The following is a 27,872-nucleotide window of genomic DNA, read 5'->3' as shown; positions in this document are numbered from 1 at the left end:
ATTCATTCTGCGATTGTGGGAAGATGGCGACACTCCACGCGCGCTCGCGGCCAACGGCCGCCATTGGCCGCCCGCCATCGCCCCGCCCCGCCCCGGCCCCTGCCCCGCCTCCAGCGCGCGGGCACGAGCGCGCGCCCACCCGGCTTTCTCGCGAGATTGGGAGTGGCCCGCGCGCTTGGTTTGAAGCTGCGCGCGCGGACGCTGCGGCCGTTGCCGGTGCGCGCGCGGGGCTGTGAGGGGTCGGTCCCGGAACTACTCCTCGGCCATGGGAGCCAAAAAGAAGCTGCTGCAGGTCCGGGAAGCCTTTCAGCTGGCCCAGAAGCCTCACCAGAACCACGCGAAGCTCGTGGTAGCTTTGAAGAGCACTTATGCTCAGGTACGGCTGCCCTTGGGCGGCCCGGCGCGGGGGGAGCTGAAGGCCCCAGCGGGTGCTCCGGTGGTCCCCTGGGGGGCAGGGGCCGCCTCCGCAGTGTTCCCCTAAAACGAACACCAGTGTGCTTAAGGAGACCCCGCGACTTAAACAAAAAGAACCCCCAACCCTCCCCAAAGAACCCGCCCAAATGCTGCAAAACCAAGCGGCTGAACTGTTCCGCACAGTTGTCTCCTGCGAACGCGGCGGGAGAGCTGCCCTCAGATATTGATGATGCCGCGGGAAGGTGTTTGGATACCCGAGATGTAGGTGTGACACAGGATGTAATGGATGGGGATGTTGACTGTCGTCCTGAAATCTGTCAGCCGGGTGGAGCCCCGCGCTCGTAAGGTGCCCGCTGTGGAGTAGCAGCAAGATACTCACTGAGGAGAGCACGACAGCGGGTGTGCCCCGACTGCTGGTTGTAGCCCTTTAAGATTTTAAATTTAATTGGAAGCTGCCAATTACAAGCCCACTTATTTTATTTTTCTGTGGTACAGCTTTGAAAGATGAACTGGGTAATCTTTTGTTGTGGTTTGATTTATTTTTTTTCCAGTTGGATGATAAAGAAGGCTTTAATGAAAAATTCATTCATTTCCTCAAGTATGCTATGATAATCTACAGACGGGAACCAGCAGTGGAACAAGTGATCAGTTTTGCAGCTAGATTTGTTACTTCATTCTATCAGACGGAGAAAGAAGATGGTAGTGAGGAGGGAGAAGAAGATAATTTACTTCTGAATTATGTGTTTAAATTTCTGCTTGAGGTACAGTTAGCATTTATTCTTAAATGTCTAACATAACAAACGGAAACTTTTTGCAGTGGGGAAAACTTGCTGGTACTTGAGACAGTATTTACAAATTAGAGCTTAAAAAGTGAAAGCAAAACAAAGCTAGTGCTTGACTAGTAACACCATCCCCATTCCCCCAACACAGAAAGATCCATCACATCCCCCAAAATAATCCAACAACTGGATTTCAAAATTTGGGCCTTTGAGAAAATGTGAATATTCTCCTGTTTGGCTGTCAGATACGTCACTGTAGGCTTTGCTATAGGTACACTTAAAAGCATGAAATTGTGAAAGCGTGGTGGAAATTAATTTATACTCTTCTGTTGACAACAAAAATATTAAAATATCTTCTGTACAACTGTGGTTGGCATATGTATTATTATTCCTTTCTGCTTATTGCAAGTGTTACATAGAAAGATAAGCAGTTCCAATAGCATGAACACACAAATAGAATTACACTTTCCTAAACTATTGATTTGCCATGGAAATATTATTGATCAGGCCTAAGATAACTAATCATAATTGCTAATGTCTTTTTTTCTTCTAATGTTTCATGGAGGCAGAGCAGTAAGTTGGCTAATGCACTGCAGGCTGCATGCAGTGGTCACCATGCTGCTTCCTTTGTGAAGGCACTGCTGATTTTCTGAAGTCACTGATCCAGGCAATGGGCTGTAATTGCTTTTCAGTTGTGGCTTTTTAATCTTAAAATTAAATTGGAAAGGCTTTTGGAACACAGACGTGCATATTTCGTTTACTCTGTAGAATAGTAGTCACTTAGATGTGTGTATTAATAGCCTTATGTTGGAAATGAGAAAAGTGTGATTATTGAGAATACCTTTTTCTTCTTTCCCTAAGTCTCACGATGCAAACAGCCATGCGGTTAGGTTTCGAACCTGTCAGCTTGTTAATAAGATTTTGGGAAATATGCCAGAGAATGCCGAGATTGATGATGACTTATTTGATAAAATTAATGAAGCTATGCTGATTAGACTTAAAGATAAATTTCCAAGTGTGAGAATTCAAGCTGTCTTGGCCCTGTCAAGACTTCAAAATCCTAAGGATGAAAACTGCCCTGTTGTTAATGGTAAGTAATATTGGTCTCTCTCTTTTGTCTAAGAACATTTGTTAATTTACCTTACCTTAAAGCATTTTAAAGCTTGCTTCTTTTTTTTTTTTTTTAGCATTGAGTAAATGGATTTTAGAGAGTATTCGTGTAATAATTCATAAATTGAAATTCTTTGCCAAAGGAGATGGAACGTGCAAGTGTTGTGTGTGTTCAAGGGGAAAAGACAGAACTGTTAGGAGAGATCTGCTAGACAATCATACTGGGCTCAGGCTGCTCTGTGAACTGAATGTACGAATAGGATTGTGAAAATGTCTTGTAAACTAGAGTGGAGGTGTATAATACGTGTGTTCAATTCTTGCTCTCTAAGGAGCCTTTGGTACTGTACAAAAACTCTTAGAAGAGTAGAGATGGTAGAGAAAAAACTTTTGTTGTCTTGAATTAGGATCACTTTTCTAGAAGAGATTAGCATCTCTGCAACACAGGTATCTTGATGATGTTTGTGGGTTTCTTTGTGTATGGTATGATTCTTGACTAAGCTTCTACTTCCTTTGCCTCAAGGTAGACAAAATGTAGGTTTATACCAGCACAGCTGGTATATAAATTGTACCCTGATTAATCTTTACATAATTGACTTTTCTGAAGAATTAGTTAGTTGGAGTTTTCTGTTGTTAAGGTGCCTTCTTTGAAATTTTATTTTCTAAGTGTTTTTTATAGTTTACTTATTTAGGAGTACATAAATTTCATAGTTAATTGTTGTCTCACAGAGCAAGATGAATTCATGTACACTCTAATTAAACTAATTTTATGGTTGCTTTTAATTTTGAATAAGGTTCAAGAATATAATAAAAAAGCATTATGTGAGGGATTTACTGTAAGAATTTTGTTAGGCTTAATGGAGATTGCAGTTTTCCATTTATAGGACAATTTGAGGATCTACTTCGAAGGTAATGAAGAAGTACAACTAGTGAATAGAGGTCTTAAAGAGCCAATATTTGGAAATATTTTTTTCCCCCTGGTATATGACAAAGTGGCTATGGATGGCATCCAGAGTAGCAATTTTTGGAGTTATTAACTGAAGATCCTACTTATGATTGGGACATTATTTCTTTTGACAGCATAGCTCAGCATGTAGTTACCATAAAATCAAGGTTGTGACCTTGAACAGTTTCGTAAATGATCAGCTCTGCAGGGGCAGGAGAGGGGTTTTGGTAACAGCTGCTGAATTTTTTTTCAAGTATTTTCTGTTTTTCTATGTTTCAAACTCTTATGAAAGCATTATTATGACTTTTATTTTCAGTTTACAGCACATTGCTTGAAAATGATTCAAACTCAGATGTGAGACGTGCAGTGCTCTCATGTATTGCTCCATCAGAAAGGACTTTGCCAATAATTGTAGGCCGCACAATGGATGTAAAGGAGGCTGTCAGAAAGCTGGCATATGAGGTAAATTGGATCACCTAACATTAATTTCAAAGGCTGACTTAGGAAAAAGGCTTTAAATCTTTTATTATATTTCACTTAACATTAAGAACAGTTAAATAATTTATTTTCATTTACCAAAATTTTGAGGGGGAGTGATTTCATACAAGTTTTCTAGTTAAAACTGTTGAACTTGACTGTAGAACTTGCTTGATAGAAATTACTTTTGTGGTAGAATTTGTCTGTTGAAGATCAGGCAGTAACAGCATAAATTACATATGCAGTCTACTGGTTTTTATCTATGCATTTTGTGATGTTCATTGAAGCAAATTTGCTTCTCTGTTTTTACATAGTAGATGTTAGGACCACAGCAGTAGTAAAAAATTGCATGGTTTTGGTATTGCAATTTTAAGAAGTATCAACCCTTACTTATGTTTACATGTAGAGGTAAGAAACTATGCTAACATGTCTGTTTCTTATGCAGGCATCTTAGGCAAGATCTTGAAACAAAATGTTCAATTTTTTCACACAGAATTATCTTCTGCTTTTTTTATCTTAGATGATTTTTTTTTTTTAAAACTGAATCTCTGTGTTAGTAGGCTTTCTAAGAAAAGTACCTACTTCTGTAATTTATTGCAGGTATTCATTACTCTGGGCACTTTAAAGAGAGAGGGTAGTTTTCGTGTCCAGGTGTTACATTCAAGCAGAGCTAATGAGCTTCTAAGCTATGTGTTAATTTTGTTTATTTTACTTTACATTTTCTTCCGTGCCTGAGGATCTGCTTGTTAATGTGTTGGTACAGTGCTGTTGGTATAGGCGTTACAGGTTTCTATTGGTACAGGATTTCTGTGGATGGTTAAAACTCAAAGTGTAAAACCATAGGCAGGTAATGAATTCGTTTGTTATAATTTGTGGAAATGTATTTTAATGCCTTAATTATTTTTAAGGTTTTGGCAGAAAAAGTTCACATAAGAGCTCTGACCATAGCACAGAGAGTTAAATTGTTGCAACAAGGACTTAATGACAGATCTGGTAAGAGATCATATGTTTCTTAACATCTTAATAGAAATGTTTGAGAGAGAATACTTTCTATTGTGTTGGGGTGATGTATGTGCAGCCGTGATGGCAATAAGGGGCTCGAAGGGAGTAATGAGGTACCAGGAGGTGTTTAAACTCATGAAGTCTGCTTGCTGCTTTGGTTTTCCAGGCCCCTTATAGTGAAAAAAATAGAAAAGAATTGCACTTTCAAAAAACCTGAAAGCCAGTGAGCTTTAAAATAGGACCAAATGCTATTAAAATTAAAAACCGATAATGTAATTAAACACAGAAGTAGAAAAACCTAATTAATTTGGTGTATTCGGAAATAGTTCATTACAGATATTTTTGTAACTAGTAATGTATGAAAGAATTTGAATGTGAACATTAATACCTGTTTGAAAATATTTCCTATGTGCTTTCAGAGAGAAATCATCTCAGATGGTTTTTTTTGTTTAACTAGCTTGAATTTTCTTTTCCTGAATCTTTGACCCTTATGCATTTCACCATGAAGCAGCCTTATTCTTTTTGATGTGTTTTGTACCGTATGACTCTATAGAAAGAGCCATTCAGAATGTACCCATAATTGTGTGTGGTGGTATTGCCAAAAGATCAAAAGGTCACATGCATCTGAGTGAGACAGTTTTAGCCTGCCTACGCAGAACACTGTTTTGGTTTTTTTTTCCCCCAAAGCAGCAATTATAGACATGAATTTCACAATAGAAGCTACTAGTTTTACTGAGTGCTGATGTGTAACCCCCCCCCTACTTTGTTTGGAAAGTCTGCACGAAGTTGAATTTTACTCTGAGAATTTCCCTTGCTGAGTGATGTGCTACTTGGGAATTCTGAGAATTCTGATCTATGTGGATATTCACTTAGAAAACAAGACTAAGTACTGTGTTCATTGGGAACTAGAGCTCTTTAAGGTGTGTCATGTCTGCATATGTTTTTATTGCTCTGCTTTTATTTTTGGCTAGCTGGGGATCATATTCTGTTCTTGACAGGAAAGGAAGAGACAATCAGATGAGTCCTTTCTTACGCTGTATAGAACTACACTTTAAAAGACCACCTTCTTCTGTATAAGAAGTTTTAGTCACTTTGCCCCACCTATCCTGAATTGTTCTGTAGTTGCCTACTGAAGTTTGCCATGTTCTGTTTTTGAAGTCCAGCACTGAAAAACTCATGTTCTGAATTACTGTTTCTTACTGATATACTGGTTTGCTCTTTGATCTAACTAGTTGCTGCTTGTCTGCTGGCTGCCATCACTCCCCCAATAATGCTTGGTCTTGAGTGATGCTTCTTTAGGGTGAATGCATTTCTCTTAGTAATCTTTCCAAACTGGGGAGGAAGCTACTTTCACTAATTTTTCATGTGATCTTCACTTGTCAGGAACAAGGATTTGTTGTATTCCCTTAAAGAGAAAATACAGCCTGTCTATGGTTTTCAGTGACATTGAGGCATTCAACATAAAGAAGTGCCTTTTTTGATCCAGGACAGATACTTTCTCTCTTAGTGTCTCTCTCTTCCTTAGGATGATTCTCCATCCCAGCTGTTGAGGACTTTTCTTTTTCTTGACACCTAGAATCACAGGGGAAGACATCTGCCAGTGTATGTAGTTTGTCTGATATCATATGTTCTCTGCTGGGTAAAACAGGCTTATATTCCAAATTGGCTATTCTATATTGCAAATATTGCAAACCCTATAACCCTGAATATATATATATCTTTATTGAATTTGCTTATCTGTGTAACTCCTGAGCTAACAAATGAGGAACCTGCTCATTCAAGGTACCTACATTAAAATTCTGGATGTTTTTCCATATTGGCTTCAGAACAAGGGCTTATAATTAGATCTAGAATACATAATCCAGATTCTGCTTAGTTCTGCTTTTCAGGGTGAGTTCAGCTCTTACTCTACTGTATTCTACTAATTTATGCTTTTCACTTTCTTAGAGAGGTTTCTTATTCTTAGGACATTAATTTAGCTTTTTCAAGGCCTTTTTACAGTTCTTTTTGATCTCTTAACAATATTTAAGTGTTGCATTTATTATCATGAGTTACATATAAGAGGAAAGATGAATGTTGTCAATGTGTGTAGACTTTGTTTCCTTTATTCTGGATATTGTTGTCTGAAATATCCTAAGAGCATACTTCTTTTATTATTCCTAGCTCCCTAATTATTATGTTTTTACTTCCACCAGACTATTAGCCTTTCAACTTTCCTGCTTAAGTCTGGGTGAATGCATTAATGATGTATATATTCTGGATGTTCCCATAAATACTTTTTTCCTTGATTAAATAGTACTCTGTTGATCCAGGAACTGTTTCTTGTGGTGAGGAGGGAGTTAAAGTGTCATATGTAAACTTCATAATCCATTCTTATAATTGAATTAGTGTGAGAATTCTATACGTCAATTCAGACGTATTGTCCTGCCTCCAAAAGTGGCCAGTTCCTGAAATACAGCAAGTATATAACAATGTTACCCAGAACATTTGGGACTGGAGCATTTCTCTTACGAGGAAAGGCTGAGGGAGCTGGGCCTGTTCAGCCTCGAGAAGAGAAAACAGAGGGAACTTCATCAATGTCTGTCAGTATCTGAAGGGAGGGTGCCAGGAGGATGGAGCCAGGCTCTGCTCAGTGCTGCCAAGCAACAGGACAAGAAGCAGTGGGCAGCAACTGATGCACAGAAAGTTCCACCTGAACATGCAGAAGAATGTCCAAACACTGGAACAGGTTGCCCAGAGAGATTGTGGAGTCTCCCTCACTGGAGATACTCAAGAAGTGTCTGGAGGCAATCCTGCACCACGTGCTCTGCTTGAGCAGGGAAGTTGGACCAGATGACCCACTGTGGTCCCTCCCAATCTTATCTATTCTGTGATTCTAATTCTGAATATTTCTTTGTTGTACAGGAGTTTGTGGTTTGCAGATTTTCTGGGTTGAGGTGCTGTCCTTAGATGTAAAAGTTTTTTGGATATAGGTTTTTTTTAATTCCCTGTGAGGGGAAAAATTATATTGCCTCAAAAATGGGGCAGGTAGTTCTTGTTCAACTGGGTTTTTCTTTATTTTAGGTAATGTTAAGTTTAACTGTATAATAACTTTTTTTGCAAAAAGACTTCTGTAGTTAAATGTTTTGTGAAAGTATGTTTAAAATTTGATATTTTTTAAACTTTGTTTTAAACTGTTTGAATTCCTGTATTATTAGATGCCATTAAGGAGGTAATGAAGAAGAAGCTACTTCAAGCCTGGTTACAGTTCAGTGAAGGGGATGTTTTAGAATTGCTTCATAAACTGGATGTAGAAAACTGCCCAGAAGTGGCCATCCCAGTACTAAATGCTATGTTTTCATTATCTCCACTTCATGACATTGTTCAGAACTGTAAAAACCTTGACAGCAGGTATGCAGAGCATTTTTCATTTCCAAAAGATGAGTATTCTGTATGAGAACATAAAACTAAAGTCCTTTTAACCTCTTAAGATACTGGCACATTTCCAGAGGCTGTAAGAAAGTTACTTCTCTATTATTGATGCTTTTTAAAGCCAGCCAGGCCCACATCTCTGGCTTTGGAGTGCAATGCATGTAGCATCTACTGATTTCAAAACATCTGTCATGCTACTAACTGGAAGGCAAGGCACTTCATATGGTACTGTGTATTTCCCCCCATAATACAGAGTAAGATTTTGCTATTGCTTTTATTTTGCTTTTTTTGACAGTGACAATTTGTCATTTAATTTTATCATCTGAGATTAGTCTCCTACCACTGTTCAAAATCATTCAGTTCTGATTGGTCTGATTTTAATCCTGAGCAAAATGAAGCTTCCATTCTGAAGAACTGGGCTATCTGAGAATTTTTTTAAGAAGTAGATCTGTTAGACTAATGAAATTTTGAAAAGTAAGTTAAATCATTCAGTTTGTAATGAAGCTTACATTCATTTAATTTATGGAAAAAACTAGCATTGTTTTTGTATGAAGTTTCTGAGTACAGCTTGCATGGTGCAGTATCAGAATGATAAATGGCTAGATTTTTGAAGTCTGTGATTTCTGTTTGTTAAATTTACACTTAAATAAAGACCTGTCAGATTAATGAGAAGCTGTCAAATTAATGATCAGTTTTCATCTACATGTTGCTCAGGTGTTTTTTGGCTGGGTTTTTTGTTTGTTTTGTATATGAGCAATCCAAACCAAAACCAAAATTGTTGTTGATAGGTTAAAAGTAAAATGGGATTCAAGGGAGTAAAAAGTACCACTGCAGTGATACTGTCTTTTCTGTTTTGAGGTAGAATTAATGCTCAACTTAATGTTCTGCTTCTGAAAACAAAGATTAATTGCCATACTTGGCATGAAAAATACTATGAGTCTAAAAAGAATTGGGGGTCCCATGATGGATGATCTACCTATGATGGCAGATGGATAATGAGCTTACAGAGTTGCTGAGAAGCAGTCATATTACGTTTTGCATTTGACATACTGTGATTGCTACTCTATTATTGTGTGAAGATCTTGTGTTAAGAATGGGAGAAACAATTCATAGACAGAAGCTGAAAAATATTTTAATCCAGTTGTTTCATTTCTGCTGATTAATGGTATTCAGTTTTTCAGACTTGTGCAGCAATAACAATGTTTCATAAAGTACCTGGGTGGTTGCTCTAGAAGGTCTGAAAGGTTGGGCAGAATGTTTCTGCAAACTGGTGTGAACGGCCTTAATTAAAAAACTGAGAAGGGCAATGTCATGAATGGCTTGGGGAGCTCTGTTTCCTCAAGAGAGAGAAAGTTATTTTTCTCAGTCTATAAGTGTTTCTGTGGGGAATACCTTTGACCGGGTTTTATTTGCATTTGAGGAAATAATCTTTATTTCTTATTTTCTAATACTTCTGCGTATTTACTGTTTCAGACTCTTTTATTCATCTCTTCATATTGGTTTGTTTATTTTTGTTTAGAAAACTGATTCCACTGGAGGATTTAACAGCTGAGAATGTGTTATTTTGGAGATGTCTTTGTGAATATCTAAAATCAAAAGGTGAAGAAGGTGAAGTTTTACTAGAAGAGGTGTTGCCAGAACCAGCTATATACGCAGATTATTTATTGAGGTACATTGCATTTAAAAATAAATCTCTTACCACTAAAGTAGAATATAATTATTTTATTCAAATGTTCAGGAATCCTCCAAACTCAAAGTTGTGCTTGAACAGTGATTTTAGCTTTTCTTCACTTTTTTAAAAAAGATTTTTGAGAGATTTTTAGAGCTTGCAGAAACCGACACTTCTTCTATTGTTGTCATTTGTGAAAATAAAATAAAATTTGGCTGCTGTCTCTAAGGGAAGCATTTTTGAACTGAAACTTTCTTCCTCTTTTGCCGGCTCAGGCAGGCATGCTTCCCAAAAGCTTATGTTTGAAGGCAGTGACAGAGGTGCAAAACGAGTTACGGAACAGTTGTTTAACTGGAGGGCGCAGGAGGGTGGTAATGAATGTTTTGTTAAGGCAGTATTTTCACCAAAGCAAAGAAATGGTAATTTTTTTTTTTGTCTTTGTGGGATTCTTTAGTCTTAACATAAATTTTGTTTGTGAGCATGGATAATGCTGGGAAATCTTAACTAAGATGCTGTGCCTGTAAAAGAGTAAATCTTCCTGAAATGCTTATAAATCAGATCTGCTGAAAAATGCATTGTATTGATGGCTGTTTCTAATTAAAAATATGCATATTCTTTTCTCACTGTACTGGGTGTCATATACCGGTAGTAATTACAGAAGTCATTGCTACTTTTCAGTGTGGAATGTGGTAACATGTTTCATAAACATTTAATAAATGAAGCATCTGTGCTTCCTTAGCTTTGAAATGTATATCCAATCTGGTGGGTATAAATTTATTCATTCATTCATAATTAATTTAACAGTTCACAAAATATTAGTTTTTCAAAAAATTTGTTTTTCAAGAGAACATTTGTTCTCTTTCCATCCAATCTTACTCGAAGTGCCTTCAGTTACATTACCGTTCAGGGTGAGGCTAAAATTCATCAGGTTTGCTAGTAATTGTTTATGGTATCAGCTGTCAAACTCTTCATTGTTGAGCTGTGCCCCCAGTTGTTTCAGGTAGGATTTGCACTTTTACAATCCTCTGGTGTACAGTGTACAGTTGTGCAGTGCACTGTGAGGGTGTTGGTTAGGAGGAGCAAGAACATGCAAGTCATTGGTCCTTCAGAAAAAAAGCAGGATTGTGAGCTGCATTTAGATACTCACTGTTACCGGGTGCAGGCAAAATTATTATTAAATGATCAGAAACACTTAATTTTCATTTCAGATGTTCTTAAATACTACTTAAATGCAAAGATTTTTTGTCCCAAATTTGAAGAAATTTTAAAAATTTGCTAAAAATAACAAGCTGTTGCTGACAACTATCTATAAAGCTATGGTAGAAAAAAGCATCTTTTTCACAGCTCATGTCAATATATGAATTATATTTTGCAACATTTTATTCAGTACTGAATTTTGTACATTATATGTTTCACTCCAGATTTTCTGAATATGTGTAACTTTCACTGATAGATAAAATTTTGATAAAAGAACAATTGAGTGTAGAAAAATAAAGAAATGGAACAAACTGATTACCCTTTTCATGAGTTTATCTGATAACAGATTGTTATTCAAATATGATGACATATTTGATCAGGTTAAGAATTCACTGTATACTTTCATGATTTTCTTGTATTTTGTCATGTAGACAATATAACAATTCTGAACTTGTAAAAAATACATTGTACCTAAATATGCAGAAAATAGTAAGAAAAATGGTACATCTATACATTTGTTCCTAAGTTACTTTTATGCATTTTTACAGAACTGAAATCACATGTACAAGCATTACTTGACATTTTATGTTTCTTATTGTATTACATTCACAAAATGGATTTTTAAAATGAAGTGCATTATTTTGAAACTGTACATTATTTGGTATAAATAACTTTCTGAAAATACTGATCTATTAAAAGAACATAATCATTAATTTTTAAGGTTTGTACCTAGCATAACCACTTGTTTATACAGGACAAGAAAGTGGTGGGATTTTTTATTGCGGGTGGGGGAGGAGTGTTTGGAGTGTGTTTATTTATTTACTTATTTGTTACTGTCCAACAGTGAATCTGAATGTAATTATATCTGTTCTGTTTGGATTCAGTTATCTTCAAAATATGCCAGTTCTTGGTGAAGAACAAAAAAAGGACTTTAATTGTTTTGTAAACCTGATGACAAAAGAATTTATAGGCCAACAACTGATTCTAATCATAGGCTGCATGGATACCATGGAAGAGGGAGGAAGGTAAACTTAAATAGAAATTTGTGGTACTAAGCTTATGACATTCATGCCTAAGGACAGGCATAGAACCTCTGCTGGGAAAGAACCTGATCAAACAGACAAACTACAGTTCTAATGCTAGCTGAAATGGAAAGCAGTCTCCTTAATGGAAGTGGTCCCAAAATTGTGCCAAATATTGTCTGCTTACTTTTATGGAAAAGTAAGTTCTAATGCAGATTCAACATTGTTAGGGGAGAACAAATTCATAGTTTTTCATAAATTCATAGTTGTTTTCATAAAGTATCATTGAAATTATGAAATTACAAGACTGTTTATTTGAAGCATAGTATGTAAAAAATAAAAGGAGAAAAATGGATTGCTTCACAACAGATATAGTAAGTAGCCTGTTTGTTTCTTGTGTTTCTAAGCTATAGTCTGCTAAGGCCTAAAAGGCTAAAAATATCTTAGATACCAGCCTAAACTGGACTGTGTTATAACTGAGTCATTCTTAGAATTTGAACAGCCTTTTGGTGTGAAGTAAGATGAGCGAATGAATTTGGAAAGTCATACCATCATACCAGGCATTTTGTGAAAACTTGCAGTTATGATAGTATAAACATAGCAGTAAATTCAAACTCTCAGTGGAATGTGTAAATGTGCATAAGACTGGCAGGATAGTTTAAGTTCTAATTTTTTTTTTTTTTTTTTTTTTTTTTTTTTTTTTTTTAGTTTTGAGTCAGATAATTTCCATGAAAGCATTCTGCAGTATTGATACTGTTCTCTGCTGGTATGATTTTTCTTTGGACAGTATTGACACCTGATTAAAAAATTCAGCATTTTCTAATCAAGAAAAACCAGGTTAAATCAGTAAAAGACAAACATTGCTAAGTAAGAAGATACATTTGGCAGTTAACGTAGCTATGGAGAAAAGTTTCTCTCATACTGTATTATAAAGTCTTCATCTTGAAGTTCATAGCGTAGTAACTCTTATGTCTTCCATTTTCTTGAATAAGCAAACATTGTTTGGTTTTTTTTTTCTCTAATGCAGAAAGCATCTGTTGGTTATTTTACAAAAGATTCTCATTTTACCTTCAACCTCACCAGCACTTATACCTTTGCTTGTTGAAAGATTGCTCAGTATCATTACGGATGAGGACAGAAGGATTCAAGTTGTAAGTAATTGTAAAGCTTGATTTCTGGTCTGTCTTCCCCATAAATCAAATGGCCTTTATGAAGCATTGTAAAGGAAATATCAGTATTTAAATATTGTCTCCTTCCCCCTTGGGGGTATTTTTGCGGGGGGGGGGGGGGGGGTTGTTATTATTTTGGTTTTTAGCACAGCTGCATTTTGTGGTTTTCTAGAGACCTTTATGTTTACAGATATGACTGGTGGTGTAAATGCAATCCTCAAACTAGGAAAGTTACACTTCAGAAGTCTGTTTCAGAATACTTTTTCATAGTAGATGCAAAGTGTTTTGACAAAAACATTCAAAGTAAAGATGATGTAGATTTCCAGGTTTCATATTTCTCTTCCCTCCTGTTAGCTCAGATAGGTACTTGTATTAGTTTGAAAACAAACCAGTGGGAGGCACCAAGTCAGAATAACAATTTAATAGGGAAATTTAAAAAAAAACCATAAAGGCAGAAAGCACTGGTTTAAACTGACAGAGTCAGGATACAACCAGACACGCTGTTAGTCAGGGTGAGGGTAGCAGTCCGATAAAATGGTGGCTGCAGTCCTCCTGAAGTGGTGGATGTGGTTCTGTTGAAGTGGTGATCCTGTAGAAGGGTCTGCTCTTCCTCAGAAGGTCCAGTGGTGGCTATATAGCTCTTGTCCTCTGGAAATCCAGTGGAAAGGTTGTCTGTGGTGTTTGGAATCTCAGATTATATCCAGGATGGAATGCTTGGTTCCTCCCTCTGGGTGGAGCATCTCACAATGGGATGATGAATCATGGGACCAGGCGTTGATGGGCTCATTAACAGAAGATAGTCCGGAGGGAGGAGGCAAGGAGACACTGCCCCACCTGGTTTCAACAGCTCATGAGGATGGTAATAGAATACACTGCAACCCAGGACAGTACTTAAGGTCTTCTTCCTTGCTTACCCAGCTGAATGGGAGAAAATGGGATTGAAATGTGCTCAGTCACATTATGTGTTGTCAAGTTGAGGGTTATTTACAGGGAATGAGCTGCTAAGAGAAACTGCATGGATGTGCTAGACTTTTTCAGAATTATAATATTTTACATTTGGGAAAGTTAAATGCTTAGTATGTATCTGAACTGAAATTAATGGCACTAATATACTGTTTGTAACAATAGATTGCAGAAATTACATCTGAAGTTCGTGAGCCAATTGTTGCAGTCGACCAGCCTGTTGATGCTGCTGAAATAAGAAAGCAGAAGCTTAAGGTGAGCAGATTTTGGTTAATAAGAAAAATACTTTTTTAAGCTTAACGATCTAGAGTTTTATATAGTAGGTTAATATTGGCTAGTGTCAATAGTGTATCATTGGCTAATACTACAGAGATTATTATAATAATTTTCTTTTTAATTTGTATTTCAGCTGGCTAAAATAAAAATGAAACTTATTGAAGCAAAAAACGCTTTGGAGGAATGCATTACTCTTCAGGATTTTAATAGAGCAGCAGTATTAAAAGAGGAAATAACTGAGTTGGAACGCACAAAAAATGATCTAATAAAAGCAGCAGAGCAAGCTGAAATTAAAGAAATGCCTGTGGAGAAGGTATCTTCCCTTCCTGTATTCTTAAGTGCTGGTTATGTTTTAAAATGTCTTCATAGTTTTAAAAGAAAGTGTAGCTTGGCCTTGTCTCAAATACATTTTAAAAATTGAAGCCAAAATTTGTGGTATTAGTGTTCTTCTGCAAGTATAGAAGCTGATAGTATGCTCTAGCAAAAAAGGAATTGCAGTTAAACTGTTGTTTTGTCTTTGAATAACTAAATAATTCTAAAAGGATCTTGATCTTACGCTTTTTACTCTTAACTAACAGAAAACATGAAAAGGAATTTATTTTGATCATAGCTTATAGACAGATGATGATTAATATTCTTGCACAAAAAATGTGTGGTGGACAGGAAATGTTTATTTGGGTAGGGACAGATTATGATTAATGGCCCCATTCATCTTATCATAGCCACCATTTGTACTGATAATGTTTTTCTCTTTTCCCTGAACAACTTGAAGAATGATCCTGAAACACTGTTGAAGTGTCTGATCATGTGCTATGAGGTTCTGAAGATCATGTCACTTTCTAAAGGAATCAGTCCAATCATTTATGAAATCATTCAATCTCTGGTATGTAGGAATACAAAATAATGTTTACGTTATAGTGAAAATGGATACATCAAAGCTGACCCTTGGATGCTGGCAGGAGGGTTTGTGTTTGTTTCAGAATGACTTTGCTGTGTTTGGTGCTTTTAAGCTTTGCCAGAACCTAGTGTTTTAAGGGTGAATACACATAATGCTGTTCTGAGCTCCTATGCCATAACTGGTTGTGTCAGAGAGATACTGAAATACAAGAGGCAGATGATGAATATTTGACAGATGTGTGACAGGGCTGAATTATACTGTGCCAAGTGGGGTGCTTAGATGTCTGCTTACTGCCCTTAATTAATTGGATTTTCTATCAGCCAATGTTCTGAGAGCTCTAATAGAGAACTTTTAAGGGTGTTACTTGTTTTGTTTTGTTTTGGCTTTAATTTTTGTTGGTTGTTTCTAGTCAAAAGCTTTTTAACTAGGAGAGACTGGAACTCACATGGACCTTTCTTTCCTTCCATGTACAAGGAAAGATTCCCCTCACCCTGCTTCCATTTTTTTAGGATCTTCAAAGAGCAAAATATTTTTGTATTGAAGAATAAGGCAGTGGTATTATTGGACTCTCGTAGTCTACAAGATACACTTCCTAGTTTCCATTGAGAAAAGTATGGATTTTTCTCCTAAATATCACAGACTTTTAACTGTTAGTGAATGTATGGAAAAAGAAAGGAAAAAAGTAACATGCCATCATATGAATGGTGCATCTGTGTCAGAATATTCTGTGCAATTCTTATCCCATCTATTTAGAAAGTTTATATTTGAAGTTTATATTGGAAGTAGTCAAGAGAAGGGCAGGAGGGAAAAGTATGAAATGGCTGCTATTGAAGAATGTCTAAATGGGTTCTCTGTTCGTAACCTGGAGAGGACTTAAGGGTAAGGGCCTGAGAGAGGGCAGAAGTCATAAAACATGGGAGAAAGTGAGTGAGGATTGGTTGATCACCTCACAAACCTATGCACTAGCAAGATTAGAACAAATGAAATGAGTTGCTCCTTCACCTAATCTGTAATCTATGGAATTCCTTGTCACAGGATGTGTGAACACTTGGATATATCAAGGAAGACTGAGCAAGTTCAAGAAAATAAAATATGGAGTGATTAGGTACATAGGAACAACCTGGTAGCTCTGGTGTCACTCAGCTGCAAATTCTTGGGACCTTGACAAGAATTCTTAGGAAGTATCTACTTATTCTGTGTATGTAATTTGGATTTGATCTTTTGATAAGGAGATGATGGACTGGAGGACCTCAAGAGAGGGCATTCTTAGAATTCAGCCTGCAAAGAAAATTGCTTAAATATAGTGGAACCACACTAACATTCTTTCAGATGTATAGAAATATTCTTAGAAATCCTAATTAGTGTTGTGTATTCCAGGAACCTTTTCATTTGGTCTTTAATTTTCACATTTGTTTATTCAACTTTTCATTCTCCAAGATCCTGCTTTTGAATTGATGTTCCTGCTGGATTTTCATGTGTTAACTGACTTGGGATACTTAGTTGTTTGTTTCTTTTATCTTGAACTCCTTAGTAAATGTAAAAATATAAAGTAATGCCATTGTATTGCTCATACTGTATCTAGCCTGGCTTTTCTTTTTTGTGGATTTTTACCATCGTCTTCTCAAAACTGTTTCAAGTACATCGAAGTGGCATCTATATTTTGTAACTTGGAGCTGGGTATTGTTTCTCTGCAAGAATGTTAATGTCTTCTATGAAGAAATGTGTAGGCTTGTTGCTTTGTGTTGGATTTTTCATTTCCCAGAGTGATCAACTTCATTTTGCTTGAAAACAAATATTTGTTAAAAACAAACACAAAGCAAAATACTCATGTGACTTTTGCCATTATTTTATTGCTGATTTCAAACAACATACTCAATTGGCGTTTGTTTGTATCTAGATAAACAGAGTATTTGGTAGTTGCCACTTTCCAATCCTGTATCAAACTAAATTATTTTTAATTTCAGGGTAAGCATATTTTAGTAGTCAGAGTTTTATTTTCAATTTATGTATCTAATCTATGTCGTTTAATATTATTGTTTTCAGATACTTCCAGGTGTAACTAATGTCCACCCAGCTGTGAGAAATATGGCAGTTTTGTGTTTGGGTTGCTGCACCCTTCAGAACAAAGAATTTGCCCAACAACAGCTTCCATTGCTGTTAGAGGTAAAATATCTGATCAGAAATGAAATGATGGTCTTTGTGACTTAGTAAATAAATCTAGTCTTGTATCTATAACAAGTTATCATACATAGTAATGTTCTTGAAGAACCAGTGATTCCTGATTTCCTGAAGATCTGGAGAGTGTGGTTTCATGTAGATTTTTCTGATGTCTAATAAGATTCAATTTATCTTGGTAGTAGCATGTTTTTCCTTTGTAAGGTCACCTGTTGCCTTGAAATTTTCTAGGAATTCCTTATCTGCAAGGAATTCCTATTCTCTTCCAAATCTGGGTGAAATCTGTCATGCATTTGTTACTCAATACAGAAAAGAGAAGATGTAAGATTCTCTAAGCCTTCCTTGGGAAACCAAACTAAAAACGTGTCTGTGATGGCTTTCACATTTCTTTTCCATATACTTACCTGTGATCTTGGGTGTCTGATTTAAGTTCTGAATAATTAATTTGTTTCTGGATTAAGGAAGAGTTGTTAAGTAGAGGATAAAGCAATATTCAAACCAACAAACAATAGCACGGCCAAACATCCATGGATATGGAGCATGTTGGATGCAATAATACCCACAATCCCATCCTTGTGGTGAATGTTCTGATACCAAGCTAATTATATCAAACATGGCATGTGTTAACATTTTTGACCCTGGATTTGAGGGAAGTGTGAGTGGCCATTGTGCTTTTTTAAGAGTATGTTCAGGCAGACGTTTGAGAAATGACAGCAGGTGTTGAGCTGATATGCTTGGCTCAGACAAGATGGTAGAGCTGTCAGTCATTTTAGGAACCCAAAGTTCTCCTACTAAGTTAGCATTTGCTATTGTTTTTAATTTGCCTTTGAGTATGTCACATTAAAAGAAGTTTGTTTAGGGAGGATTTCAGTTACTTTAGTAACTTAAATTTTTGAGTTAAGTAATTATTTCTGCAGGTACTAAACCCCTCAATGTCTGTGTAGGCTGCTATCAGAGGCAGGGTGTTGGACTAAACAGATGTAGAATCTCTGGGCTAATCCACGATGTATGGTTTTACTTGCATGTAATTTGAACTATAATACATATAGTAACCTATGTAACTTTGACTTTTATTACTCTCTTGGTCCCTGTTGTCTTTTTACATACTGTTGATTTTAATTAAGCTGTACTTTTATTAAGCTATATTTCTGTAATGCCTAACATTCTGGAGCTACCACAAGCAAACAGACTTTGTTTGTCCAGTGTCTGTTTACAGGTTGAACAACAAAATTACATATCACGCATGGATGCTCACTCCGTGAGTGAAATTAATTTGATTTTATATAGTGCAAATTGCATAAATGACTTGATAAATTATTTCCCAGATGGTATTATAAGTTCAGGTTTAAATTTGTATAACACCTTCCTAAAGTTTGAAAATTGGTTGCAAGTATTAGAAAAGGTTTCCCAAAATAATCAATCTTATTAAAGGAAAAATCTTACTATGCTAATTTCAAGATTGGAGGTCTACTGAAAGATGATGTATTTATTTTCCTTATTAAACCTAGGTTTTACAAGTAGACAACATAAAGATAAAGCTCAGTGCTTTAAAGGCAATCTTTGATCAGCTAATGCTGTTTGGAATTGAGCCTTTTAAGACTGGAAGAGGCAAGGACTCTCAAAGTGAGAGTGCACACATTAGAACTGAAAATGGTGAGGACGAAAGTGAAACAATAGAGGAGGAAGAGGAGACTGCCACAGTTCACAACCTTCTGAAGCTTCTTTCTGGTTTCTTAGACAGTGAGGTAAGGAATTTTATAAAATTTGCCTTAGTTTTGTTTTGTTTTAGAATTGTTTTTGCAGATGGCTTATCATCCCATTAGGTTGCCTGGGAATATTATGTGATGTGAATTGAAATTAATGGTCTAATATTAAAATACCTGTCCTAGAAAACGACTAAAAGTTTGTCAGTGGTACAGACTAACATTACTCTTGAGCTGCTTTGCATTCTGTGCAGGTGTAAATATGTGAATGCAGAGAATTGTTTGGTAAGATAGAATATAGGCTATTACAGTAAAGTATTAGTGTAAAACATTATGGTTGGTGTATTGTGTATATGATGAGTTCTTTCTTCAGGATTCAGAACTTAGGACAGAAGCTGCAGAAGGCATTGCCAAACTGATGTTCTCTGGGAGGCTGATCAGTACCAAGCTCCTTTCTCGTCTTGTTTTGTTGTGGTATAATCCCGTGACTGAAGATGATACTCGGCTGCGACACTGTCTGGGAGTTTTCTTCCCTTTATTTGCTTATGCAAATAGGTAATGGTCTTTGTAATTCATTGTGTGACAATATACATTGTTCTAGCAGCTTTAGGAACCTTTTTTTGGTCTTGCACAAGTAGAAGTGGCGCAAATGCAAATTAGACTTCTAATTCAGACTCCTATTGCTTTTGAAATTACATAATCTCAACCTTGTGACCGTTCAGAAGACTTGCCATTAATTCCCTTTACCCCTGTGGCTTTCCATAGTATTTTTTCCTTCTGAAGCCTATAATGGAAACTATTTTCAAAGATATAGAATAAAATTAATTTTAAAATATGTGCTTTACTTATTTATGCTGTTGAGCACTACAGGTAGGCTTTGAAGTGTCACTAAAAAGTAGCTAGCAGGAATGCTTCAAAAGAAAATAATCAGTGCCCAGCAGTTATCAGAGCAGCAAGCTGCTGGGTTGTGGTTTGGGGTTTATTTTTGTTTTGTTTTTGAACCAAGGAATACTCCAATTTAAATTCACAGTGTATTTATTTTGGTGGTGGACAAGGAGGTAGAGCGCTTACATAAGGGAATAAGAGCTTAAATAGTGATTCTCATCTCCTTCTACCTGCTGTAAGAAAAAAATGTTTAGCTTACTTTTCAGTAGCTGCTAGTGGTTTTATCAAGTTAGAATGAACTGAGTATTTATCTGCTTTTTTATAGTTAAGTTTTAATTTAGGTGCATTATGTTACCTTCTCTATTTTTGAAAGCAAATTGAATTAAATTTTTGTGGCCCATGTGTTTCCACATTAAGAGGAGTAGTACAAAGGGGAATTGTCTTGTGAAGGCAGCAAAAAACCCCATAGCAATGTATTTTTGCTGTTGTCAGAAAAAAACCAAAGAAAAATACCCAGTTTCTTATAGAATGGGATTTTCCCTACTTAAATTCTTATGAAAGTAACAGAAACTGATTTCATATGTTTCCTGTATCTCTGATAATGAGTAATGAATATAAGCTTTTAACATTGATAATCTTTTACTTGTCAATGTCATCTTCTGATGCTGTGAATTTCGTTCTGGTTTTTTATGAGTTCTAGTGATTGCCCACCTGAGTAATCCTGTGTGTTTCCAAGTCATTTGCAAATGAGGCAATTTCTTGTGGCACCCCATAGATGATCTTTTTCTTGAAAAAATAACATGGTATATGTGTTAAGCAAAAATCAGAAAAATCTGTGGAGGAAAAAATCCTAAGTCTTAGTCTGGCTCACTGAGAATCTCTGTTTAGTTAGGAAATCTCATTTCTTTTCTGTCTCAAAACATTATCTGCATCCTGGATCACAAATGGTCCATTTTAAGTTGAGTAATTTACTTTCTTCAGTTATCTATACTGTATTATTAGAAGCAAATTATTTAATACCATGTGTAATGCAGAACTTGTCTGCAAAGTTGCCATTCAGTAAAGGAGAATTTGGGTAATAAATGAGATTTGGCTGAGGCTCCTACCTAAATTTCATACTGATCTCTCACTGAATTTTAAAGTTCCATTTGTTTTCTGGGTGCTGCTCTGTTAATCTTTCCATCTGGTCACAGATATAATCAAGAGGCTTACTTTTTGAAATGAAATATTTGAACTCTGAGGAAAAAATGTTGATCCTGACTTTTCTAATTAATCTGTCATGTCAGAAGGTGGTATGACATGCTAGAATAGGTCCTGTAACCACTGAACAATCCTTATTCATGGAATGTCTTCTATAGAGTATTAAAGTCTCAGGCAGCCTAAGAGGAGAAACTTCTGCCTTGTGCCTATATGCTATTAGAACTGGGGGTTTTTTTCATTTACAGGAAATAATCTGAATGATACTTCAGTAATGCTTGAGCCAATATAAAGCCTTAAAGCTGCTGAAAGGGAGAGTTCTTGCTTTGGTTCTTTTGTAGCCAGTTGTAGTGCTCAAAAGGTTTTTTGTCAGATGGTTTGGCTCTGTAATCCAGCAGCAAATAATCTGAATTTTTAAAAAATCATTTGCTTTCTTAGTTTTCTCCTGTAGTTATTTGGGTTCAAATAGGAAGGTAATATAAATATCAGCAAGAGTATAAAGGCTTCACTTCAACTGTACCTTGTACTTTTTGACATCTTACTTGTTAAATTGTTTTGACAAGTCTTGTGGAACCACACTTTTAGACAACTTGCTGCAGAACCAAGTGAAACATGATTTTTAGGCTTGTTTGGCAGGAGTTATGAACTCTTCTAAGAAAAAAGCACGAGTATTTCTTTCAAAAATCTTGTTAACCACTGCATACTTTTTTTGCCAGGTTTCCTTGCTTTGTTACACAATGAAAAGTACCCCCAAAGAAAAATGCTAGCACAAAGGAGGAATGAGCAGAAAACAAGATTAATCTATGAAAACAAATTAGAGACATGTATTTATGTAAATGTTTTCTTTTGTCCTTCAAGAGAGAATATGTCTGTATATATCAGTTGGGTTTGCAGTAGTAAGGATGAATGTTCAAATTCTTCAGAGGAAGGAAGTGTTACTTAATACAGCTTGAAATACCATGTGCTAAAATTTCAATTGGTTCTATGAAACAGTTTTGTTATCTTGATCTTGCTGGCTGTTGCTACCAAGTTTGGCTGCTCCCACTTTACTTTGATTGATGTAATGGGTCAGTGAACTTTAATCATGGAAGAGAAAACTTAATTTTGTCTCATTATGCTACTAATATTTGACTTCACTGAAACAGATCTAACCAGGAATGCTTTGAAGAAGCTTATCTTCCAACTCTGCAAACACTGTTAAATGCTCCTGCAACATCACCTTTGGCTGAAGTAGATATCAGTAATGTTTCTGAATTGTTAGTGGACCTGACCAGACCGAGTGGACTGAAATGTCATTCCAAGAAGTCTCAGGACTATCAGGTACAATATGTTAAACTGTAGGAAAATAGTACTTGTGTCAAATAAAGAACTACTCCCCCTTTGCTTAGTGCTACCTGTCTGGGCCTCTCTGGGATTCCCAGTGTCAGCAGTTGAATTAAATGAGCGCCTGTTCAGGTAATTAAGTCTTTTAGTTTGACACTTTCCTCCCCCTTTTCTTCCCTCACCCCCCAAATTTCCCCTCCTTCTTACAATTAAAAAATGCTAGTAGGAACTTGCACATGGCTAATTGTTTATATTGTGAATGTATTTATAAAAATCAGTTGGTGAATGTACTGAAAACCATGCATTTTAGGAAAATGCTGTGTAAAATTAGCCAACTGTTTAAATCAGATTGTTCTCACTGCTGTCTCTTGTAAATAGTTCCCAGCAAAATTACTGATATCCAGTTTCTTTCCTTTGCAGGAGTTAACAGTGCATGATACTTTAGCCATGAAAATTTGCAATGAAATCCTGGCAGATCCAACTGCACCAGATGTCCGTATTTATGCAAAAGCTTTAAATTCACTAGAACTCAGTAGTTCTTCTACAGAGAATCTTCTGGTGTTGCTCAATGAGATTCAAGAGGTAGTACATAAATAGCATGGTTCTTGCTTTTTTAATCTAATATTCTGATATGCTTAAAAATGAAGGGCCTTTTGTTTACTATGATGATATGACTGAAATTTCTCTTCTAACCAGTCTTTGAAAATCAATTTTTGGGTAATTTGCAAATATCTGAGCTGATATCACTGGATAAACCACAGACAGTGTAACCAGCGTGAAACAGTGTGCCCAACTTGATACACTGCAGTACAGTAAGTTTTTTTGATAACTGTGGTGTAGTTATTTTTTTTTTTAGTTCAGTATTAAGTCTTGCAGTTTTGCAGTTTATCTTTAGTTAATTATTAACAGCTGAAATTATACACCTAAACTTATCATATAATGGGAAGATCATTAGGCAACATGAAAAGGATGCTTTATTTAAGATGAAGTGGGAAGGGATTACAAGAGTTTTACTTTGGTGCTTTTATTAATGTGGAAAAAATTAAAATTAGGAAGTGCGGCACATGAACACAATGGTATATAGAAATGTTGAAAAGAATGCGGAATCCACAATGGGCATATCATCCAGAGGTAGCTGGACAGTACTCCATGTCCAGTTGCTTTACTTTTTTTCAGGTTTCCTTTAAAAAAAATTATGAAAAAAATTGGGATTTTATTGCCTAGTATTGACGGAGGAAGTGTTTCTCCTTTCAGTTTGACTGGTCACTTTCATGTCACACAGTGTATCCTTTGTACAGTAATTTCAACTAATCCTATTAGTAGGCAAATGTAATAGATAAAAGAAATAGTTGTAAATTTAAGTAGCATTTAACATTAAATGTCTGTTCTCCAGAAAGTGGAAGATAAACCATGTCAAAGAGCTATTGAGAAGATCCAAATGAAATTGACCAAGGATCCTAATTTGGGCAAAAACCACTCTGGAAGAACTGAGGAAACAGGTCTCTCTGAAAAGACACAGGAAAGTGACATCACATTGTCTGAAAATACTGTTCACAATGAAGAAGGTAATTCAGGAGAGGTGTAGTAGAGCGGGTGTACAATTCAGTGAATTGTTTAGATGTTATGAAAATAAGAAGCAATAGGACTTGGGAGACAACCCCAGCTCCCTCAGCTGCTCCTCATAACACTTGTGCTCCTGACCCTTTGCCAGCTCTGTCACTGTTTTCTGGACTCACTCCAGCACCTCAATATTGTTCTTGCAGTGGGGGGCCCAAAACTGAGCATGGGATTTGAGGTGTGGCCTTATTAATGCTTAGTACAGAGGATTGGTCAGTGCCCTGGTCCTGCTGGCCACACAGTCTCTGGTACAAGCCAGGATGCCACTACTGGATCCTGCTCAGCTTGTGGACATTCACCTCTTAGAGCTGGTCCCTTACAATTTCAGTGTCCTCAAATGGAAAATCACTGTTCTCATGCTCATGGTCCTCTGATTCAGTGGACTGGGCAGCCTGAGGTCCATCAGTAATATTAAAGAATCAGGCAAATAAAGTGCTGAATGGCTCTGCTTTTTCTCTAGTCCTGTTAGTCAGGTGACTGACCATCTTCAGCAAATGTTTGTCCAGTGTTTTGTTTGGACCTCCTCCTATTTTTACTGTACTTTCAAAAGTCCTTCTTTAGTATCGCACAGAATAGCGACGAGGTTCACCTGTAATTGAACTTTGGCCTTTTGTGCCTTCTCCCTGCATGTATGAACCACAGCTCTGTCATCTTCCTGCAAAGCCTGACCTTGCTCTCAGAGATCTTGCAGTTCCTTTTTCCTCTTGAGCTCCACAAGGAGGTCCCTGTTCAGACAAGCTGATCTTCTGCCCCACTCGCTCAGCTTCCAACACAGTGGAATGGGCTAAACACTTGCCAGGAATAGTTTATGTAGGAATAGTTTATGTATGATTGACCTTTGTTGGGGCAGAGTTACAGCTGAGTGACATTTTAAACTTCCTGTTAGCGTTATTAACTAGTTTCTGGTTTAAAGAAAAAGTGGGGTCCAATTGTGTGGCTCTTTAATGTAACAGCCAAAATTTAAAATATTGGTACTTAAGATAATCAACTTTTAATTTATGACTTCTGCACGTGTTATTCTGTTTAACAGAAAATAATAGAGATGCTCTTCATACTCCAGTTAATGAAGTTAAAGAAACTGCAAAATTAAGATCTACAAGAAGCAAAGCTGGCAAAGGTACAGTGGCTACAATATTAGTTTAATTGTTTTTAATAAAATAATTCCATTATTCCATAAAATAATACTAACAGTATAATTTTATAAAATAATACTAACTTCTTGTGAATGTATAGATGGGAAAGCCATTCATACTCTGTTGTAGTTTCTACAATTTTATTTGTTTAAAGTAGTTTGTTCCGTGGAAATTTTTGTGCTGTTAACCTCTCCCAATAACACAGATTTCAAAAAAGAAAAAAGGACTGACTACAGGATTGCAGATAACACAGCCACAGCCATTTACAGTAACATACAGGTGTTTCTGGGAGAAGTGGAAAATTGTGGGGTTTTTGGTTTTGGTTTTTCGCGACCCCATTCTATCTATGCTGACTGCATATTTCTATGTTTCATTACAATATCAAAGACTGAAGAAAGATAGATAAAAAACTAGTTAGAGAAAATAAATGGTATCAAGATACAAAAAGAGATTTTTGTTTATACTTAGGACAGCGGAAAGCAGCAGCCAAAGTGAGGTCTGTGACCAGAAGAAAAACTGGTGCAAGTGTAAAACGTGGTCCTGAAAGGTAAATCCTTTTCTCCCCACCGTCAAAACCATGATGTCTGTTCTAGCAAGGAAGTTTAATTGAAATGTTTTTCTTTCCCAAACCTGTATGTTTTGATATCCTCTGTTCCTAAAATGCAGATAAATATTTAAGAAAAAAAAATTTCTTTAAACTGGTGCTTTTGAAAAAGTGACAAGTTCTGTCAAGGAGCCTGTAACATTTTTTTAACTTATCTTTTGTGTGTTGAGTCAGCAGGTACTGTAGCTGAAAAAAGTTAAGATTTTTGGTTTACATTATTGCTCTTCTTCCAGTTAGTTTTTTTTGCCCTTTTTAATCTGTTCTGTGGAAGTGTCAATTTTTAAAATTTCAATTCTTTTTCCCCCTTCACAGTTTTGTTGCTTGTTGTCCAACATGTAGTTGGACAAGTGTCTAGAAATGACTGAGAAGTGAATATAGACAATAGATTTCTTCCCTTATGATCTTGCCAGATATAAGTATTAAAACAACATTATCTTTGTCATTTTCAGCTGTGCTCAACTCTTTCTTAAGCAAGTAATCCATTTAATGTGTTGTGGACTTTATTGTGACCAGGGTCAGTCTCTCCCATTTGCCTGTTTAGTGTGTTTGCTTTGATTCCACCTAATTTTGGGGGAATTTTGCTTATTTTGCAACTGCTTGTCACTTGGTTATCTTTACTGATACTGCTGTATCACTTGGAAAGCACTAATATATTCTCAAAAAAGAACAAGTTTATAATTGGTAAGAAGTATTTTTGCTCTTTCAGACCATGTTTTAAGTTCGTTCCTATAAAAGCTCTTCAGTTTGCTTAGTCTTTTTTACTTTACTCTTAAATATTCTATGTTTCAGTTGTGATCAAATTCCAGAACCAGTCCCAGTGTCAAGTTCGAGGCCTCAAAGACGAGCAAAAACTTTGGCACTGGAGAAAACTCGAATGAATCTTTCAAGACTGTTGAATGAGGCAACAGATGAGTGAAGACAAAAGAAGAAACTGCCTTTGTCAACAGTGGTAGTTAACATCAGACTTAGAAATAAGATTTTTTTCCTTGCTAGTCATATTTAGCTCCTTTTATATGAATCATCATGTATTATTCTATATTTCTGTACTAGTTTTTTAAAAACAGATGCTTTTTAATTAATTTCCTGATATGAAATCCTTCATTCACACAATAAAAACAGATTAAAGTATTACCCGAGCAAAACTTGGATTTTTTTTTTCTTTTACTTTATAGAGAAGAATGCATCTTCCCTGCAAATAAAAATGGCTGTTGATGCTAAGTATTCCATAGTTAAAGCTGTTTTGATATTTAACATTAGCGGAGAGTGGTTGCTTGTGATGGCAGCAATTTTGAATGTACCTACTTTTATGGCACCCACTTTCTTCATTTTTATAAGGTTTTATAGCAGTAAAACATGGTCAGCAGATGTATGTATTTACTGTTCATGTTAAATAGAGTTGATCTTAATTGGGAATTCTGCTTCCTGCAGGTGTATGTCCAATTTATTAAACAATGTCAAACAATGTAAAACTGAGTAACTGATTATACAAACCATACTGAAAGTCTGTTGGTGCAGACACCAATTGTTATATAGAATCAGTGATGTGCTTTTAGAAAAGCATAAAAATATTTGTGGTACAAAATAAGATCTAGTGAAGGAAAGGAGTATTTAAGTACAGAAGGGGCAAAGACTTAAATCCTCTAAGGTCAGTCTTCTTAAAGTAGTATCCATTTGTTATTTCTTTGTAGCTCTGAAGTTCAAAACATGTAGGAATGGTCAGGAGTTTCACAGGACAGTAGTAGTCACTGGTGGCTGAGCAGGTTCACTCAAGATGGAAACACCTGGGCAGTCGTGTCCGTGTCGTGGTGGGGTCATTTCAAAGCAGTCAGAGCAAACTCACTCGATTCCTCGGCATGCACATCTCAACTCTTGATGCCAAATGCAGCTTTCTAAGGAACTTGCATT

The 27,872-nt window shown here is 36.3% G+C and overlaps 1 protein-coding gene across 2 annotated transcripts; it reads left to right on the top strand.

The window, feature by feature from the left end:
- Positions 1–167: 167 nt before the first annotated feature.
- NCAPG (non-SMC condensin I complex subunit G) lies at positions 168–27,098 on the top strand. 2 transcript variants are annotated; one of them, XM_042053738.1, is made up of 21 exons: positions 168–376; positions 966–1,175; positions 2,055–2,283; positions 3,563–3,708; positions 4,632–4,716; positions 7,923–8,115; positions 9,656–9,805; positions 11,887–12,027; positions 13,052–13,175; positions 14,322–14,411; positions 14,566–14,745; positions 15,205–15,315; positions 17,374–17,493; positions 19,014–19,250; positions 19,582–19,763; positions 22,436–22,610; positions 23,034–23,195; positions 24,007–24,178; positions 25,261–25,347; positions 25,832–25,910; positions 26,757–27,098. In XM_042053738.1, the coding sequence occupies exons 1-21, from the start codon at positions 266–268 to the stop codon at positions 26,881–26,883; spliced, it is 3,111 nt and encodes a 1,036-aa protein (XP_041909672.1). In that variant the 5' UTR covers positions 168–265; the 3' UTR covers positions 26,884–27,098. The 2 variants fall into 2 exon arrangements, with proteins under 2 accessions (XP_041909672.1, XP_041909673.1); XM_042053739.1 differs by lacking the exon at positions 11,887–12,027.
- The last annotated feature ends 774 nt before the right edge of the window (positions 27,099–27,872 follow it).

Source organism: Corvus kubaryi, unplaced genomic scaffold, assembly GCF_017639235.1.
Source record: "Corvus kubaryi isolate FWS band 111438036 unplaced genomic scaffold, C.kubaryi_AGA036_p1.0 split1-131, whole genome shotgun sequence".
Taxonomy (NCBI): Eukaryota; Metazoa; Chordata; class Aves; order Passeriformes; family Corvidae; genus Corvus; species Corvus kubaryi.
The sequence above is the reverse complement of the archived record's forward strand: the minus strand, read 5'-3'. Positions and strand labels throughout refer to the sequence as shown.

What these genes read in the sequence shown, in the direction of transcription:
- NCAPG (XM_042053738.1), top strand. Translation starts at nt 266, where the DNA reads ATGGGAGCCAAAAAGAAGCTGCTGCAGGTCCGGGAAGCCTTTCAGCTG. An exon ending in ACCATGGAAGAGGGAGGAAG is followed by an intron (nt 12,028 to 13,051) that starts GTAAACTTAAAT and finishes TCTCTAATGCAG; the next exon opens with AAAGCATCTGTTGGTTATTT. An exon ending in TTATTTGCTTATGCAAATAG is followed by an intron (nt 19,764 to 22,435) that starts GTAATGGTCTTT and finishes TCACTGAAACAG; the next exon opens with ATCTAACCAGGAATGCTTTG.